Consider the following 20,659-nt stretch of genomic DNA (forward strand, 5'->3'; position numbering starts at 1 on the left):
GGTAATGCCAAGTATTTTTTTGTGAGAGCACCTCCATCCTGCCCCTCCTCCACATCATACACATTTCATTTTCTGTTCTTTTGCGGGTGTGGGGGACAGGTCTAGTTTCCTGTGCCCATGGCTCACAGGTGCTGTCAGTTCTGTGGAAGCAATGTGTTTCGGATTTGGTGATGGTGGGAACGCTTTGTGTCAGTTGGAAGTGATACTGACAGGCTGAGTGGAGAAGGAAAGGATTCTGCATGCTGAGATGGATTCGAAAACACCTTTGTAGTGTGTTGTAAAGCAAAAAAAAAAAATAGTTTAGATGTGCTCGATTGTATTACAGTGAATACAGTGCTGTTTAGTGGTCTCAATAAGGACCAGGGCTTAGCTTTGCTGGGTGTTCTGTTTACAACAAAACCCAAACCATAAGAGTCTCTGTCCTGAAGCACTTATATTTTGATGTAAGACAAGATGCCACAGACACATGGTGGAAGGGCAAGGGAAGGGTGACACACGATTACATAGAGTAGGTACGTGCAGGATTAGATCTTTGTGTTCCCTTTAATTACAGCTAACTCCTTTTTTTTTTTTAATGGAAATAGCTTCAATAATCATTATCTCAGTGGCGTGGTGAGTGGGCCGTAAAGGTTTCATTTCCATAGTAATCTTGATCCTATTGGAACATGTCCTGCCATATGTAGGTGCACCTCCTCTATCTGACAGGTTTCCAAGTGGTAACCGTGTTGGTTTTTATCAGCAAAAATAACGAGGAGTCCTTGTGGCACCTTAGAGACTAAAATTTATTTGGGCATAAGCTTTTGTGGGCAGGAACCCACTTCATCAGATGCATGGAGTGGAAAATACAGTAGCAGGTATAAATTCACAGCACGTGAAAAGATGGGAGTTGCCTTACCAAGTGGGAGGTCAGTCTAATGAGACAATTCAATTAACAGTAAGATACCAAGGGAGGAAAAATCACTTTTGCAGTGGTAATGAGAGCGACTTGTTTCAAACAGTTCACAAGAAGGTGTGAGTAACAGTAGGGGAAATTAGATTTTGTAATGACCCAACAACTCCCACTCTTTATTCAGGCCTAATTTGATGATGTCCAGTTTGCAAATTAATTCCAGTGCTGCAGTTTCATGTTGGAGTCTGTTTTTGAAGTTGTTGAAGAATTGCCTCTTGCCCCTGTTGTTGAGTGACCAGGGAGATTGAAGTGTTCTCCTACTGGTTTTTGAATGTTATAATTCCTGATGTCAGATTTGTGTCCATTTATTCTTTTGCGTAGAGACTATCTAGTTTGGCTCATGTACATGTTAGGGGGGCATTGCTGGTATATGATGACATTTATCACATTGGTAGATGTGTAGGTGAGCGAGCCCCTGAGTGCATCTTCTGGGCATTTGGCCTTGCTTCAATACACTTCTCCATGATTCAATAGGATTTACCTATTTTACCTATTGATCAGTCTCACTTGATTGTTAGCCTCCCCAACGACTCACTTTCACAAAGGTTTTTCTTTGGAATCTTCATTTTCTTCCCCACTTCCTTTCTGCCAAGCAACTGCATACGTTTAGAAGGTGAGGAGAATAGTTCAGATACATACCAGCGTAACTGAGTGCAGACTCTACTCCCTCATCTCCAGTTCTGCAGTGGGGAAGGAAAACTAAATATGCCTCCTCCAGCAAGTTTTAGCAGATTGCATTCTTCCCAACTCTGAAGAAACCCTTGCAGATTAATTGTGGTTAAATGCTAGGTGTAGTTTCCAGTTCCTGCCTTTTGAGGTGCCTTTCCCTAGAAAGATAGGAGAGAGCGAGTACAGTAGTTAAAGCCATCCCTCGTTTTAATGTACATAGAACACAGTCATCATTTAGCCAGCCAATAACAAAAGATTGCTGTAACCCGGGCACCATTACAGGACTGACCTTTACATAAGAACAGCATCTCCATGTTATTGGTTACAAATTTACTTGTCTTTTCATATTAAATGTGACACTCTAATTCTTGTTCCACTCAAACAAATACTTCACATCTCTTGCTTATGCCAAGATCTCATTCTTCTTGAGTCCCTCTGTCTCTCTTGTTCTCCCTTATCAGGGCCAACTGGGATTGCTGCTGTTCAAAATTGTATTCTATGCATCTGCTTTTTTTTTTTTTTTTGAGGAAGTACAATTCCTTTTAATAACACCAATGTCATAAAGCAAGCAGCAGTGTCTGATGATCTGACTTACTTTGTACTTTCATAGGACAGAAGAATGTCCCAAGTCTGAGCGTGCAGTGGGAACAGTAGCAAAAAACGTAGTGGAAAATAATTGACTATACAACCTAATACTATAGTAACAAAGTGTCTGAAAGGGGTTCAGTTCCATCTAGGCTATGAAATTAACAATTTGTTAGCATTATACTTTCATACTAGTTGCTGCTTTTGTGCTCTAACTTTTTAATGTTCAAACCGTGTGAAAACTTTCTAATGGGATCAAGAGGAAATCCCTTTACTCAGATTTGAAGTCATGCTTTAAACAGGTGCTAATTTGTACTTTAGCTGGTCTTATTGAACATTGGCAGGTAATCAGCACATTCATACTGCTGCCTAGGAGAGCAGTGGGTGTAAAAACATGTTGCTCACAAAGTATGACAGTATGACCTGTTGTGTGAGTGGTTTTTTGGTAGTCTGGTACAATTTGTAACTCTATTGACAATTATTCTAAAAAATGATGACTTCCTTTCCACGTAGGAGAGACTCACTGGGTGGATGACGACTGTGAAGAAATAAAATCTCCTGAATGCCCAGCTGGGTAAGCACATTTTATTTTGAAGTTGTGCAGAAGACATTTGTTAAAAGAGCTGACTAATTCATAGCCACTGGCCATGGGTTGATAAAGTTGCCCATTTCACTGACTGATCATGCACCTGAACAAATACCTAATTAATTTAGTGGAAGTCTTTCCTTTGACTTCAATAAGTATTGGCTCCTGTGACAATAAGTATCCGACCTGATGTGAGCAGCCTTCAGGCCAATTTTCTTTAAACATGGCACCCAAAGGTACCTGTCTTATACAGTATTTAAAAACAAATAAGATTCAGTGGCACTGGAATACTTTTGATAGTGGGGGTGCTGAAAGTCAGGGTAACTGTAAAGCTGTGGTCCCCAAACATTTTACCTACGACCCTCCCCCCCCTCCTCCCCCCGAGCTGGGGCAGGAGCAGGGCCATGGCTCTGGGAGGGGGGACTTGAAGAGAGGTAAGGGGGCCGAGGCTGGGGCTAGCAGCCAGGACCCCGGTGGCGCGGGGCCTTGCGTAAAACCTGCAGCACCCCCTGCACCCCTAGTTCCTGCACCTATGATTTAGATTCTGAAACTTAACTGATTTAGAGCATGATTCAGCAAGACACTTTCAGCATGTGAATAACTTTTAAGCATGTGCGTAGTCTCATTGAACCCAGTGGGACTGTTTCAGGAGCGATGGAAAGTCCCTAAAAGTGTGGGGGGCCACCAGCACCTGAACTGTGGCCCCACCCTCATGCCGTCCCTTCTCCCTAAGGCTCTACCCTCTCCTTCTGTCGCTCGCTCTTATGGCCAGTAAAAGTGGGAGGGTCATGGACCCCTGACCTCCCTGTTCTGGCACCCCTGGACTTTTCACATGTTTAAAATTTAGGCATGTACTTAGGTAACTTGCTGAATCAAGGCCTAAATCTAAATTTAGATACCTAAATAAGGGGACTCTTTCACAGAAATACCGAGCATCTACAGCTCCTATTGACTTAAGTGGGCGCTATGGGTACTTAAGACTTTAGGTGCCTAAGAATAAGTTCACTGTGGATACCTAATATTGGGCACCCATGTTTGAAGAAGTTGCTTTCCCTGCCTCTGCATGAGCTTTGGGAAACTTCTACATTCTGGCTGTGTTTGCATCTCAAGAGGAGCAATGTGGCTCTTTGTTCTATGAAAAAATAACAAAATGAGTACTCCTTTACTGTGTTAGAGCAGCTAGTCTCTCACATACTGTGCGTGGACATTAAACTTCTTGTGACCCTTGCTCTTCACAAAAACAGAAAAGATTTGTGCTTGTGGAATGTGTGTGGTTTTTTTTTAATTGCAATTATATATGTGTAAAAATGTATGTATTTGACCGTATTCCTCTTATCCAGCCCTGTGTACATCACTTACCTTCCTGGATGATAAGTTCTTCTGGACAGGGACCATGTCTTTGTATGGGTCTTTATAGCAACAGTACAATAGGATTGTGATCCTGATCTGGGCTTCTGGGTGTTACTGAAATATAAATATTACTAAACTATACTGATCTACCAGCTCTAAAATTTATAGACTTCTAACTGTTGTAGTAGTTTAAACTCTCATTAGTCTGACTGAATGAGCATACAAAATAGTTTTTGAAATACTCCTTTCAACTCTGGATATGTTAACATAGTCTTTGTTTCAGTTTTGTTCGCCCTCCTTTGATCATCTTCTCTGTCGATGGCTTTCGTGCATCATACATGAAGAAAGGGAGTAAGGTCATGCCCAACATTGAAAAACTAAGTAAGTAAATCTGTTTTATTAGAACAAACTGCTACGGCAATCTCTTGTTCTTATATTGTTTTCATTGTTTGTATAGCACCATAAACCAACAAGGTACTATGCAGTAGAAGAGCTGCATCAAACACAGCTGGCTTTCCGGCCCAAAGGCCTAACAATCTAAAGGCCTGTTCTTGTTCCCAGTGAAGTCGAATGGCAAAAGTCACATTGGCTTAAATGATACAGTTTGATTAGGCCTGAAAGAGACAGACTGGAGCAATGCAGAACAATAACATAAGAATGGCAGAAGTGCATTGTTTTTTTGGGAGAGCCTCCCAGAACAAGTGCAGTTTTTTTTGTTTGTTTTGCTAAGCAAACCTAATCTTGAATTCAACATGTGTAGCAGCAGCTGTGGGCACTACTGCACGCAAATGGGAAGTCTGGTGAAAATTTCCCTGTGACAACTCTGGAATTATAGTTTCAGACTGATTAATACAGGTGTTTGTCACCTGAAATTAGCATGAATTTTCTGGAGTTATTTTACTGCTAATATGGGCAAACTTGTAGTGAAAATGATCTGAAGTACTAATTAAAAGGGAAGCATTTTTTTCTTTTAAATCTACCTCGTTTTATACATCTATTGCCAAATTATTTCTCCATCTTTTTGTACGAGGAAAAGTGTTGTCATATTTTAGGCCATGCGTGTCTATTTAATACGTGTGCTTTAGCAGTGTTGGCCTCTATGCTTAAGCAATAGAGTCATGTTTATTTAAATTGGTTCAAACATGTTTCTTGGTATTTGTTAATTAAGCAAAGGTCTTCCTATCTTTCTGCCTTCAGTGTATGACAGTCCTATTTTTTAACACTTGTATTTCCTGTTGTACTTTCAGGATCTTGTGGAACACATTCTCCCTATATGAGACCTGTATATCCTACAAAAACCTTCCCTAACTTGTACACCCTGGCTACTGTAAGTCTTTGAGGGGGATTTCTTGAATATAATTAAAGGGACTTGCAAATCACTTACAAACTTGGGAATTGTGAGGGAGGAATTTTTAAATGAAAACTGGTTAATGTGGTCAATCACTTTTTATACTTAAGCTGTGGTTTTTTGTTTTTTTTTTGTTTTTCAAATGGAGTGGGGGAAGCATCAAAGTACTTTGAGATTCTTAGATAAGGGGGTGCAGTATAAATGCAAAGCATTTATTATAGCCTGCTGCTTTTTTTTTTTTACCCTTCCCACTCCTGTACTGAAGTGATTCATACTCCTTTTCTGTAACTACAGCTTACGGTTCTTACGGAAATAAATTTGAAGTCACAAGAACAGACCCTCAGTTGATGTAAATCTGTGGTTTGGTTTTTTTCCCATTGAAATTAAGTCAGTGGAACTATGCAATTTATACCAGCTTATTATGTGGCCCACATATTCAATATTAGCCTTGGTGTGAGTGCAGGGCTATGAACTAGGAACTCCTGAGTGCTAATGACAACTTTGACATTAATTCCCACTGTGGCTTTGAATGCAAGTCACTTAGTTGACTTGCCTCAGTTCCTCCTTTTTTTTTATGCTAGGAATAATACTTACTCATCTCTCAGGAGTGCTCAGGATTAAGTTACGCTTGTGAAGCAATACGAAGATAAAACATGATGAAATGTAAATGCTAGCTATATTATTTATTTATTATTATTGCCACCATTTACTGTCACCAGAATATTTTACAAAGATGAACTGAAAGTATTACTTTAAAAGGACTTTCTGTCACTTTTAAAGTAGCTAACTGCTGAAGTAGCTATGCTTTAAGACAAGATCAGGATATGCAAATGATCTCGTACTGCTTTAATGAATATCTAAAGCACTAAACATTTTTTTTAATCTTAAAACTAAGATCTCTAATTCGGTTGAAGTTTACAGGCATACCCAGTTTTCCATTCTTAAAGAATTTAGTGGTATTTGTGGATAACTGTGCAGAACTGCATTTTAACGTGTACTAAAGGTTCACTAATTTAATCTACTTCTGCACAAAGGGACTCTATCCTGAATCACATGGAATTGTTGGCAATTCAATGTATGACCCTGTATTTGATGCCAGCTTCAGTCTTCGAGGGCGAGAGAAATTCAATCACAGATGGTGGGGAGGTCAACCAGTAAGTTTTCAGACATTTTTTTCTCCTGTGCTTTGGAATACAGCCAATAATAGTAGCAATAAAAATACATCTGTGAACAATTTGAACCTAATCTCCTGACATCTGGCCCAGCTTCTGTCATTTTAATGTAACTTTTGAGTTGGCTCTTGCTTTTCAGAATAGTAAAACCATTGATTATGCAACATGGCTCTTGTTGGTACTTGTGAACTAGATGTAGTTAGAAATATCTTGTTTTAGGCCGCACAGTTTAACTCAAATCAATATATTTTCAGAGTGTGGCATATGTCCAAAGTATATGTAATTCTGCCTCAGTGGAGGGGAATGGACTAAAACAGTGATACTCAGACTGAGCCTTGTGAGCCACATGTGGCTTTTTAATGTGTTTCCTGTGGCTCTTTGCAGCACGTGATATTCAAACACTGTGTGATTTTAATTATTCACCAATCAGGGTATTATGTTCCAGAATAAAACTTGGTCAATAATTTTTCTGTGTGTGTGTGTAAAATAGTAAATGAAACAATGAATTCACACTATTGTGACTCTTTTGGGAATGTTGGTTGCTAATTTTGCTCCTGAACCTCTGAGAACTGAGTATCCCTGGACTGGAAGATCTCTTGATGTCCCCTCTAGCCATATAGTTCTATGATTCTATAGCGTTTCCCTTTAATTTGCACATTACAGGTTTGTCAGGTTTTAGTTCTGTTCTAAACATACACACACAGAATTAGATAAAAACATATACTGTTGCTGGAAGGTTGTGCTGCTTTTATTTCTTAGAATTCAGAACAATAATACACGACCCCAGAATCAGAGAGAGCGTGTGAACAGGCTGCTCCCTAAGGCAGTGAGACAAAACTCATCTTGCTTAGCTTTAAATGAACTTTTATTTCAGACTGGCTTTGCTTTCACACTTTTCTACAGAGCCCTCTGGCCTGTGAGCAGGACCAGGAAACCCCCTCCTTCCCCCCACAACTTCTGGTACTGTGTGTGTGAGAGATACTGATGGAACATATTAACACACAAGATTTGTAACATGACACAACTTTCATAGTTTATGTATTTATTTATTTTTAAGACCAAGGGGACAATTATGATCACCACCTACTCTGACCTCCTGCATAACACAAGCCATAACACTTCCCTGAATTAATTCATGCTCCAGTTGAACAAGATAATATCTTCCAAGAAAAACATCTGATCTTGAATTTTAAACTAGCTTTGGACCTTTACCCTGGGCCAGTAGTTCTTCAGCTACAAGGCTGTAGTTTTCAAAGGGACCTCAAAGCAGTTATTTTGCATTGAAATTCAATGAGAATTAGGTGCAATCTAAATATTTGCCACCACTTTTTTCTTTCCAAAATGGAAAGAATGTAAAAGACAGGGCCTGGCTTCATACAGTGTTTGAATATGAAAGACCACTTAAGTGCTGAAGATTGACTTAGCACTGTAGATGCCACATCACCTGCTGTGTTGAGTGGGATATAGACCAGATAGTTCTTACAAGTGTGTTCCAGAATACTGTCACTGGCAATCAAAAGTGGCTAAAGACTCTAAACTAAGGGCCATGAGAAATGGTGGTGACACGATTATGGGGGAGTTATGGAACAATTAATGTCCTGACGGAGTTAAGCTCTCAGATGGCACTGGTTGGAGCTGAAAACACTATTGAGGATACTGAAATAAAGTGTAGGGGGAGTGGTCACTTTGGATAAGCTATTACCAGCAGGAGAGTGAGTTTGTGTGTGTGGTTTTTGGAGGGGGGTGAGAGAACCTGGATTTGTGCAGGAAATGGCCCACCTTGATTATCATACACATTGTGAAGAGTGTGGTCACTTTGGATGGGCTATTACCAGCAGGAGAGTGAGTTTGTGGGGGGGGGGGGGGCGGGCGGAGGGTGAGAGAACCTGGATTTGTGCTGGAAATGGCCCAACTTGATGATCACTTTAGATAAGCTATTACCAGCAGGACAGTGGGGTGGGAGGAGGTATTGTTTCATGGTCTCTGTGTGTGTATATAATGTCTTCTGCAGTTTCCACGGTATGCATCCGATGAAGTGAGCTGTAGCTCACGAAAGCTCATGCTCAAATAAATTGGTTAGTCTCTAAGGTGCCACAAGTACTCCTTTTCTTTTTGTGAAATAATGTGATTGGTCTAGAGAAGTTTAAGGAAAAAAAGCATTACTAAAATAAGAAATTGAAACCCTACCTGGTAAAATGCAAGTTAATACATAAGGGAGGAAAAACCCCTAACCGCAGAAACTCAATGAGGGAGGAGAGGCTTGTGAAAGCAGTAACCCTGACAGAGGCCCATTGGTGGAGAGGGTGGAAAATAAGATGGCCAAAAAAACCCAAACGGCTCTTAAACTACATGTACATAAGCAGGGTGGAAGGGACCCTTTCTGTCTGCCACTGGTGAGGTCACAAGAATATCAAATACAGTTTTGGATACCTCAGAGTTTAATCTTTTTAGCAAACTCAAGGAAATTTGGAGAGCAACCAGTAAACTACAAATAACGAAAGGTGTTGTTGAGGAAAGCTATTCTACAACTCTGTATAAGTAAAAAGTTTTCTATAGCTTAGTCCTGCTCCCACCCAGAGTTAGCCTATTGCTTTCTCTAACTATCTGGTGGATGTAAAACTCAACGAGGGAGCTGAATTGGTCAAGGTGACACAGTGAAATTAGGAATAAGATAAAGTAAAGTGTGTGTCAGGGCAAGCTTCCTGAGGGTTACATGCTTTACAGTACGGCGTTATGGGGCAGGGTGACTTGAATTGTTTTGAATTGTGTGGTTCAGAAATATCCTATCCTGGGTGGAAAGGCAGGGTAGAGAATTGGGTCAGTGCAGGCTTTGGATGATTGTGTAATAATTATAATTAAAAAGTTCACTTCAGTGATCAGCATCTCATAAGAATACACACAGATCACCATGTGAAATCAGTGGGATTTGGCAGATAACTTGTATTTTATATTTCCAACGGAGTATTTATCGGAAGGTAACTTGAGGGCATGTAAAAAAAACCCCCTATGCTAGTTTTTGTAAATATTTCAGGGTGCAATAAGTAGCATTTAAAACCTGATCATGTGAATTCAACAATCTAGTTCTCAGAGTACTGAAAACAAGATTTTACTATTCTTTATTTAAAAAAGTGGCACATGGTACCATCCATGTGCAAATAAAATGTCTTATCCTTAGCTGATATCCACATAGAGATAATGGGCATCTGGGCCAGTAGTCTCAAAGGAGGCACTAAAAAACTGTTTCTTGATGCTTGCAGTTCCCTTCTCAGTGTTTTTTATGACCTCTAGTCTAACCATAAGAACAAATCTCAAAGGTCTCTTAACCAGTAGTCAAAGCCATATTCATTGTTGAAAATACTGATCAGATGGTGTATTTTTCTTGTGTAGAATAGTTTATATGCTCTATGAACCATGGAAATCACACTCTAGCCTTATCAGTAGACTAGCCCCTTCCTTCCCTCCTCAACCAATGCTTCTACTACAGGAATAAGTTGTTTAAAAAGGCAAATAGAAATGGGTAATAAAAATGCAAAGTGTGTTGGATCTCCAGGACCTATGGCAAGGTTTTGTAGTGTCCCAGAGAAATTTCCCAGTTTTGGAGCCTCTCTTAGAGGATAAACCCTTCTGGATGACTTACACTCTTAAAAGCTTTATTTTCAGTGTACAGCACTGATCTTTTTTTAATGAAGCTCAAAATCTTCATTCAATGCCAAATCTGGTTTGTAGAAGTTTTTAAGCTTCCTGTTTTTCAGGAGTAAACCCATATGGGTGAATGCCACTTATCCTACAGTGAAGGAATCAGTAGGCCCACACTTTCTTCCAAAAAAGGCATTGTACTTTTCCAGCTTTTTGTCCACTAACTTTTAAATCATGGCTGTATAAAAACTGCAGTACAACACATAGGCTCTTTTGTAGCATTTCTGGTCATTAGCCTGGATTTGTCTCCTGTGTCATGGCTGGCTGGCTTTTTTTGAAGTTTTACTTTCACTTTAAATTGAGACTGGAAGCATTTAACAATTCTAGGGGGTGTGGTGGTTTTTTTGAACTTGAAGAGTTCAGAAGGGCCTAGTGAGAAGCACTGAACTGTGCTGCTGGCCAGCTGAGGCTCCAAAAGGAACATCATGTTCCTAAACCACCACCTTACTTGTAGCTGCTGTATATTAATGAGTCACTGGAATACATGTTGTGTCTCAGTGCTGTGTTTATAGTCTCTAGACATTAGGTCCAAGTACTACATAGTTTAGAAATGTCAGTTTCAGGGGGAAAAACAAGTCCTACATCTAAGCAATCTCTATTTTTGAAACATATCAGATTTGCCCCTGTTTAATAGGAATATGTTGCATTGGCTATCAAAGGATCAAGCTCAGGCTAGGAGGGACTGGCAGCATGGAGGCAGTTGGAATATTTCCTGAGGGAATAAGGAGCTTCATAGCTTACTCAAATAGTCTCTCACAACCAACATAGGAACAGTATTGATAAAATGGTGAGATTAAAAGGAGAGAGATGGGGCTCTGCAGGAAGCTGCATCCAGCCTTTCTATTGTAAAAACCTATCAATTGTTTTAAAATGATATTTTCTTGATCCTTCATGGTCAATAGGGAGAAAATGGATATCCAAAAGAATTTCATTCCATAAGCAACTTTTTTGGCTTTAAATTGGCAAATCCACCCTGTGTGTCTGACCCTATCTCAGCCAATTACTAGGTAATAGCTTTCTGATACCAAAAATGTCTGACTGTGCCAGAGGGCAATTGTGCTAAACTACTTAGTCACATAATTATCTCAGTCAGATAAAAGGTGCATGGTAGGGAAGGGGTTGCTGTATATTTTACCTTTTTGGTAGTGGATACACATGAAACAGCTCTGGTTTTAATTCTACATAGTTGTACCAAATTTGAATGCAGATTTACCTCAGAAACCCTGTAAGTTACTGTGCAATTCCCCCCCCCCCCCCCCCCGGGGCCATTTCTTAATGAGAAAGGGATTTCCCACCCAGACATTACCTCTCCTCAACCACAGATGGTGTATACAGTACCTCTGCTTCTGACCAGAATTTCCCTCCTTGGCCAGCTTGCAGAAGAAGTGTTTGTACAGTGATCCCACAAGAGCCAAAATGCAGTGCATTTACTTTATATTGGCCTTGGCCTAGGATGTGCTTTTGCCCGTACTTTCATAATGCAACAAATACTGGGAAAGCTTTATGAAGTGATTTGGAACTTATTTTTCCACAAAAGATTAAAAATAGATGTTGCACTTTGCTGGCTTTCACAATCTAGTCCAGGAGCCATGCCAATTGATTTTCCTTGTAGTAATGTACATACACAAAGGCAGTATTGTCTAGCAGTTTGACCAGGAGACTAGGGGTTCTGAGGACTCCTAAGTTCTGTTCCTGGGTGCTGCCACTGATGTCCTGTATAAAGCTGAACAAGTCGCTTAACTTCTTTGTGTCTACCTACTAATAAAAGAAATAGAGTAATACTGTAATTCAGAGGTGTTTAAAGGCATTAATATATGACCCTGTAAACATGCAAAATCGTTTATCTTCTAAGCTGGATTTGAGTACTGGCTTTTGCACTAGAGCTGAATCTTTGGGTCCTTAATACAACAGACTTCTCTGCGCTGTAGAAATTAAACATACTCTAATTCTTGTGATACACAGTAATAGGGAATGCTGGATAATGTTTTAAATGTTATTCCTCTCTCCTCTGTGCTAGTAGGGTACTTTAATAATATAGACCTACTATAGCTTGCGATACAGGGTGTGGTGTGATGTAATATAAGGTACATGCATGTTACATGATATAGTTTCCACTAGCAGCTAAAACTGGTGTATTTACGTATAACAAATAAATGACTTAAACTCACAAATGATGCTGACCTTGCAAAATCAAACACAGCAAACTGCAGGATAACTGACCTGAACAAACATGCTCGTCACAGAGGATTATAAAATACATTTAAATTTATAGGTACAGTACAGGGACTTTGAGGTTTATATAACTTTAAAGTTGTGACACAAACCAGTGAGGGAGGATGTTCAAAGATAACCCGCATGCTTTGTTCTCAACTCTTGCTGTTCTGGAGGGAGGGATAGGATGTCAGCCTTATTTTTGTTGTCTACAATTGGCATTTAGGCTAAAATCATTTGTAGTGTCCATTTAATTATATTATGTTATCCATTGGGAGGAGTAGGGGTGGGGGACAATTATATCCTGCTCTTTTAGGGTACTGAATTCGGTCTAATATGTCTGTTGTAATCCTAAACTTGGTTTGGTGTTAAACTGTGCATCTATATGTTACATCTGGATGACCATTGCAGTCTCCTCTTCAGATGCCCTGAAATATTGCTTCCAATTTTTTGTTGTTGTTGTGGATCTTGGCATGAAATTGCATTACGGCAAACTTTTTTTTTTTTCCTTTTAGTTCTACAAAAATAAACCAAAGTAGTTTTTCAAATGATCCTATAGTATCTTATTGTCCGTGTAGCATAGAGCTAAATTTATCATGATGGTAGTCTGCCAAGGATAAGAAACTGATTCAGACACCCGCTTCCCTTTCCGTAAGGCATCAGTTCAAATATCGACCGTATGAGTAGTTAGTCTTTAATGACTTCTGAGTGCTCATTGTTTGAGGAGTTGTTGGACTAATTTCAGGTCTACTGAGTCCATGTTCCAATACGAATATAATTGCAGTCTCACCACTGTTAGGTAGGCATGGAGGCAGAACTAGTTCCTCAGCGATAGGACAGGTTGCTCGAGTACAGTGTCGGGAAGCTTGTACTGCCACTGCTCCTGCTACCCTTGTATCTATTCACAGAACAGTTATAATGTAGAGGATTTAACTCTACTGGGCTGTCTCCTGTCACCTCTTAAACTCAGTCCAGTAAGGCTGTTATATGTAGAAGTCTTCATGGACTTCAGTGGGCGTTTCGCACACAGAGGGCTTTCAGATGCAGGCTTCATGTGAGCATAACGTTGAAAAGTAGACAGGTCTTATGCATGGAGACTCCTATTCCAAGCAAAACTGTGGTGTTCACAGAACATGCCCTGATCTGTATATGCCTTTCAGCAGGACTTTTGTAAAGAGGCTGGGCAGAGGATCAGAATTAAAACCAACTATCAACATCTCGGCTGATACGCAGGATGCCTTGGCAATGTGTGCCAATCCTAATAATTAATCTGTCAAAGCTACTTCCATTTTACTAGCTTGGTCAGAAGGAGGGTGTCTCTTGGGGGATGTGCTTAGAATCACTACCTAGAAATATGACCGGTTTCAGAGTAGCAGCCATGTTAGTCTGTATTTGCAAAAAGAAAAGGAGGACTTGTGGCGCCTTAGAGACTAACAAATTTACTTGAGCATAAGCTTTTGTGAGCTAGAGCTCACTTCATTGGGGTCATGGTTAGTTTCAGTAGTAATCATAATTAGGATTGGTACATAGCTTTAGCTACTGTTGGAGGACTTGATTGATCTTTATTTTCTGGCCAACAACTGTAAACAAACAGTAAAAGAGAGAAAAAAACTTGAGAAATAAGGTTTGGAGGCATTGAGGGTGCAGAGATCAACTATGGAGCTTTTCAAGGGGAGAAAAGTGGATTGAAGGGAGGAGTGAAGGTGCTTATTAATATCCTTGTGTAATGAGAACAATATACCTAGGTTAAATGTTTATTAACAGTCTCAAATATAAAAATCTCCATTTTCATAGCACTTAAACACTTCATTAAATTAGTTCAGTTAAGACTAAAGTAAGATGTGTGTAGAAAATTCAGGATGTGGCTGTGGAATAATTCATGCACAGGCAACTGTCTAGAAGATGATGATGATGAACATATATTGACACAGAAGGTTCCGAGTTAAGAGGTATTTTCCAATACGTGACCACTGGAAGCTATTTATTTCTTGTTCAGCCAAAGTGTGTGGGTTTTTTTTGTTTTTTGTTGAAGAAAATCTTCCAAGCATGTCTTCTAGTTTTGAGTAACAAATTTTTGACAAAAAGAAAAGGAGGACTTGTGGCACTATAGAGACTAACAAATTCATTTGAGCATAAGGTTTCATGAGCTACAGCTCACGTTGGATGAAGTGAGCTGTAGCTCACGAAAGCTTATGCTCAGATAAATTGGTTAGTCTCTAAAGTGCCACAAGTCCTCCTTTTCTTTTTGTGGATACAGACTAATATGGCTGCTACTCTGAAATTTTTGATAGTTGTTTGCTAAATTGGTGTTCTCCCAGTTTTGATCAGAAAGAGGCCAAAATGGGATATTGCTGTCCTTTGATGGCTAGAAGTGCCTCATGTAGGCCACGCAGCTACATCACTTCCTGTGAAAGAGGAGTAATGGAGATTTAAGGTGAAATGGAAGAAAAGTATAAAATGACCCTCCACGTGGCTGCAGGACAAGGTGGGTGAGGTAATATCTTTTATTGGACCAACTTCTGTTGGTGAGGGAGAGAGAGACAAGCTTTTGAGCTTACACAGAGCTCTTCTTCATAATTCCCAGACCTGAAGAGGAGCTCTGTGTAAGCTCAAAAGCTTGTCTGTGTGTCTCTCTCTCTCCAACAGAAGTTGGTCCAATAAAAGATATTACCTTACTAATTCTCCCTCTCTCTCTCATATCCTGGGACCACTTGGCTACAACACTGCATACCTCAACATGGCTGACTAAAGAATAATTCACTTCCCCAAAATCTGTATAGAACAGCGTCTCTTCTTACAAATGCTCAAATTTGAGATGAGATTCTAAAGGCTACACTTTACTTCCTTGTTTATGGTTGGAAAACGTTTTGAAAAAGTTTGCTTTAATTTTCTTTTTTTAAATCAAGACTTGAGTACTATTATAATCCTTTTATATTTTCCTCATTAGATATGGATTACTGCTACCAAGCAAGGGGTGAAAGCTGGGACATTCTTCTGGTCTGTGTAAGTGACCTTTATTTCTGAAGACCTGTTGCAAATAATTCAGACTTAATTTGGTGTAAGTAAATGTTCATTAGTTTCCCTGGCTCTAACATTCAATAGCTTCCCAGCCAAAGAAAGCTTAAAACCCCACCCCATTTCCCACCCCCCACTGTGGTTTCTTTATAATTTTGTTAAATAATATATTACAATGTGACATTTACCTTGGTCCAGAGCCTGACGACTTCTTTGTGGAGGGCTCCTGAGTGGAAAATAAGTGTGGTTATGTTGTTAATTGTATTGCTCAACTTTAGCTAAAAGTTATCTGGCAGCTTAGTCTCAGGCCATGTCTAGACTATGGGTGCTACAGTGGTACAGCTACGGCACTGTAGTTATATCTCTGTAAATGCCTGTTGTGTGGTGTTTTTTGTTTTGTTTTGGTTTTTTCCCCTCTGTTGCTGTAGGAATTCCAGTTTCCTAGCTAGCTCAAGGGAAGTAGTCTTGTCAACCTCGCTGCGTCTACACCAGGTATTAAGTTGACAAAGCTACAGGGCTCAGCTGTGTACATCTTTCAGACCCCTGAATGTCATAGCTATGCAACCTAACTTTTAAGTGTAGACCAGGCCTTAACAGCAACATACTCTTTTAGCCCTTGGATGCAGAAGAGAAGAGTGAGGGGGGATTTGATAGCACCCTTCAACTACCTGAAGGGGGGGTTCCAAAGAGGATGGAGCTTGGCTGTTCTCAGTGGTGGCAGATGTCAGAACAAGAAGCAGTGGGATCAAGTTGCAGTGGGGGAGGTTTAGGTTGGATATTGGGAAACACTATTTCACTAGGAGGGTGGTGAAGCACTGGAATGGGTTCCCTAGGGAGGTGGTGGACTCTCCATCTTAGAGGTTTTTAAGGCCTGGCTTGACAGAGCCCTGGCTGGGATGATTTAGTTGGGGATTGGCCCTACTCTGAGCAGGGGGTTGGACTAGATGACCTCCTGAGGTCCCTTCCAACCCTGATATTCTATGTGAGGGTGTTTATAGGAGCCTCTTCTGCCCTCCTGCCACTTACAGCATTTGGCATGATGAAAATGTGCCAGCGTTGCAGCCTAACGAATTCAGACATTTCCCCCTCAAATGAAACAATTTGTCTTTTAAAAATGACTGTCCATGTTTTGGATGAATACCCTCTTCCCCTTGCTCCAATCCAGAAGACAATTCTGAGGATCCCTGCTGCTGTTCTCCTTTACTGCCTAATCCTGCATTCAGCCAGCCATCTTTCTATCTGAAAATGGCTGGATATGTATCATTTCTGAGCTCTGAAAGATTACTAGAGGGAAGTGAGATCACCCCATTTTCTTCCTTCTGACAAACTTTGGCAGCAGAGATCCTGTTGTGGAACTCCTTGCTGGAAGAGAGCAGAGTATGTTTAGCTCAAAGTATTAAATGGATCTTTCTCATTTTTTTTTTTTTTTTGATAAAGCCTTCCACCAGAATGATGCTCTTGAATATCACAGTGATATGTGCTATTGTGATGAAATGGGAATTTTCTGTAATCTTTTTTTTTTTATGAATCCTGTGTGTGCTTCAGTTTCCCCCTGTACTTTGCATTGCTACCCAGTGGGGGCTAACGGGTTAAATCTGCTTTTGGGGCAGTGCAGGAGGCATGAAGTGTGTGTGCTGCCTAGATGTCTGGGGTGGACTTACTGGGCCATTAAAGGATTGGTGGAGGCTAACCGATGTCAATGGAATATCTGGGAAGACCATGGAAACTCCTGGTGGACAGCACATTGACACCTAGCAATCAATAACAAAGAGGAAAGAGGCTTTCTCCCCACCTCTCAGCAGGAAGGCTGAGCAGAGGCCAGCTCGAGAATAAAGGTCTGAGAGGTGACAGGCTGGAGAGTTGACGTTCGGGAAAGGCTGGACTGCTGTCACTATGGACAGACAAAGGGACACAGAGATTGAAATGGAGTCCATAGCAGCGTGGCTAGCAGATTGCTCAGGTGTCGCTGGATGGACTCTGCTTCTCTGTGTTAAGGACTTCCAATGCTGTCTTCCAGTTGACTCATAAACCCTGCTTTGTTTTGGAAAGGCTGTCTGGTGTAACTGCAAATACTTGCTGAGGTGCCTGTGTCCCTGAAGAGAGTAAAAGTTTCTGACTGGGGTATGTCTTCCCTGCCAACATCAAAGCGCTGCCGTACCTGGCTGTGTAGTTGCAGCACCAGCGTTGGGAGAGAGCTCTCCCAGTGCTTTTAAAAAAAACCACCCCCATGAGGGGAGTAGCTACCAGCGCTGGGAGCACTGTCTACACTGCCACTTTACAGCGCTGAAACTTGCATCGCTCACGGAGGGGGGGTGTTTTTCACACCCCTGCAGTGTAGACCAGGCCTAGGAGTCTCTCAGGTGGTGTTGGGCAGAGCTCCTGGTGTGAAGCAGGAGTCATGAAGCTTAGAGATTCAGTCTCTGAGGTGATGAGGCTGCAGCGCCTACTCTTAAGAAAGAATGAGACCCCTTGGTCCAAGAGGCTGTGTAAAAGCTAGGGCGTATCACAGATCCTGTGGATCTGTGACTGCTATGAAAATGTCTGTGATAGACAGAAGCGCCCACTGCCATACCCCCACCCCTAATCTGCATGAGTTCTAACTTGCTGGTTTAGGAGCAAGGGACCTCACTTACTTTCCTTGTCTGTTAAGAAAATATGCTACCGCTACATAGTCATGCTGGGCATGGTGACTAATGGTTTTAAGTAATTCACATTATTTAGAATCTATTATGTGGTTTCATAGTTAAATGCGAACTTGAAATAATTCTGGAAGTAGGGATTCAGCCACTGTATGTCTGAAGAGTGTGTATACTCCCCAGAATTATAGCACGTGCACTTTGGGCCCAGAATTAATGTTGTTGTTTGAGAATTTGTAAGTTATCCCTTAAGAAATTTAGCAAACCCTTTATTATTCCCAAATGACTTACATAATGGAGTGATGTAGACTCTTCAAACTTACCATATAGTTAAACTCACTATGTTTTGAGGAATAATTTTTTTAGGATGAATGGTAATTTTTTCCCCTCTCCATTCTTCGTAACTGGAATTTACTTGTACAGGAGAAGCTGGTGAATGTTTTACTACAGAGAATTCCATGATTAACTGCCCACTTTCAAAGTGGCTTCCATCACCTATGGTGGACTTTGACAGCATAGGGGGACAGCCATGTAGTGAAACCATGAGCCAAAAAGAGAAATGCTGCTTTAACAGTTAGTGTCTGGTTCCAGATTAAGTTAAACTATTATGCACTAGCCATAATTGGGTGATCATTGTCCTGTAGTGACACCATGCACAGTTAAGGCTGTTTGGGTGTCTGACCTGTGCATTTCCATACTTTAGAATATTGGGATTTCTTTTAAACTTAATCCAGGAAATTCAGAGTTAAGATTTGTAATGCTTGTTTTTGTGATAAACATTGGCGGGATGTAATTTATACCCTTAAATTACCAATGTATGTTCTCAGTCTTAACTTAGTTTCATATAGCTTTTTGTCTTGAACACAAAAAGATGACATTTTTAAAGATTAACAACTCTGTTTAAAAATTCTGCTTCTGCTTCTTCTGTTTCTTGTAGATATTAGTCTCACCACCCAACTGGGAAGTCTCAGTATTCTTAAGGAGGTTTTAGCAGAATAAGAGTTTCAAAATTGAGCGTCATGATGCTGATTGAATGACTGGCATTCTAAATGTATATGTAATTTTAGCGCCCTCGTGGCCTAGATGGAGTCTGCTCTGCAGGCAGCTCTGGCCAAGAGAAGGCGTGCGCAGGAATGCAGCAGGGAAAGCCCTTTCCACCCCAGGGGCACCTGTTCCAAACCCCCCAGAGTGAACGCACACACCCACCAGAAGAGTACAATGAATATAGGAAAGGGAAATATTTATTCACAGAGGGATGGGGGGGGGGAACAGGGGGAATTATATGGGGAGCAATAAAACAGGGTTGCATTCAATACAAGGCCCCATAGGCCCAGTGGTACCACAATCTGGAAGGGCAGACACCGAGCAATGTGTCTGCACACAGAGTTCAAGAGTCTTGGGCAAAGTTCCAGTCCAGTGGTGAGTCTTGGGTGCTCTTGGTCATATTCAACACCAGTAAACTTTCCCCAACAAACCACTCCGGTGCCCTCTTCTGCCGCTCTCTACAAAGCCACACAGAGCGACAACCTCCCCACTTAACTAGCTAACAGCCTCCCTTTTTATTTCCAATGCAAGGTCACAAGCCCCAGTACTCACAGCCTCATGTAGCTCTGGGCAGCAGTGATACTGGGTCCAGCTCCAGTTTGTCCTTCTCGGCTGATTCCTCCCCGGCACCGTGCTCCTCCTGGCTCCGGTCCTGGGGTGTCCCCAATGGGCCGCTCTGTTCTTCCCAGGCTTCATGCAGGTTCTTGGCTGCTTCCCTCTGTGAGGGCCTGCTTGCTGCAGCCTTTCTGTCCAGAGCCACACACTGACACTCCCCTCTCTCTCTGCTCCTCCTGCCCCCAACAGCACTTCCTCCTTCTGGAACAATCAGCACTTCCCCCTTAGGAAAAAGATTTAAAGGGCCATGCTCTCTGAACGCCAAGGGGGTTACATATCTGTGTGAGAGAAACTGGTTTATACCAATTTAAGACCTGATTCAGTTCCCACCAAAGTCAATGTGAGCCTTTCTAATAACTTCATAAGAGTGGCCACTCTGGGTCAGACCAAAGGTCTATCTAGCCCAGTATCCAGTCTTCCAACAGTGGCCAATGCCAGGTGCCCCAGAGGGAATGACTAGAACAGGTAATCACTAAGAGATCCATCCCCTGTCGCCCATTCCCAGTTTCTGGCAAACAGAGGCTAGGGATACTATCCCTCCCCATCCTGGCTAATCGCCATTAATGAACCTATCCTCCATGAACTTATCTAGTTCTTTTTTGAACCCTGTTATAGTCTTGGCCTTCGCAACATCCTCTGGCAAGGAGTTCCATAGGTTGACTGTGCGTTGTGTGAAGAAATACTTCTGTTTGTTTGTTTTTAAACCTGCTGCCTATTAATTTCATTTGGTGACCCCTAGTTCTTGTGTTCTGAGAAGGAGTAAATAACACTTCCTTATTTACT

At 41.2% G+C, this 20,659-nt stretch overlaps 1 protein-coding gene and 1 long non-coding RNA gene across 6 annotated transcripts in view; one reads left to right on the plus strand and one right to left on the minus strand.

Moving 5' to 3' along the window:
- Nucleotides 1-20,659, plus strand: part of ENPP2 (ectonucleotide pyrophosphatase/phosphodiesterase 2) — a 108,854-nt gene that overhangs the window by 50,649 nt on the left and 37,546 nt on the right. For all 5 annotated transcript variants that reach the window (XM_048841552.2, XM_048841553.2, XM_048841554.2 and 2 more), the window contains exons 5-9: nucleotides 2,717-2,777; nucleotides 4,423-4,520; nucleotides 5,387-5,466; nucleotides 6,522-6,641; nucleotides 15,514-15,569. In XM_048841552.2, the coding sequence (XP_048697509.1) occupies nucleotides 2,717-2,777; nucleotides 4,423-4,520; nucleotides 5,387-5,466; nucleotides 6,522-6,641; nucleotides 15,514-15,569 (415 nt within the window). The remainder of the gene's footprint in view (nucleotides 1-2,716; nucleotides 2,778-4,422; nucleotides 4,521-5,386; nucleotides 5,467-6,521; nucleotides 6,642-15,513; nucleotides 15,570-20,659) is intronic.
- Nucleotides 759-20,055, minus strand: LOC125632795 (uncharacterized). The gene is made up of 3 exons (XR_007355412.2): nucleotides 19,814-20,055; nucleotides 15,770-15,807; nucleotides 759-1,776 (listed from the first exon to the last, which is right to left on the minus strand). It is a non-coding gene; the product is annotated as an uncharacterized LOC125632795 (long non-coding RNA).

Source organism: Caretta caretta, chromosome 2 (assembly GCF_965140235.1).
Source record: "Caretta caretta isolate rCarCar2 chromosome 2, rCarCar1.hap1, whole genome shotgun sequence".
Taxonomy (NCBI): domain Eukaryota; kingdom Metazoa; phylum Chordata; order Testudines; family Cheloniidae; genus Caretta; species Caretta caretta.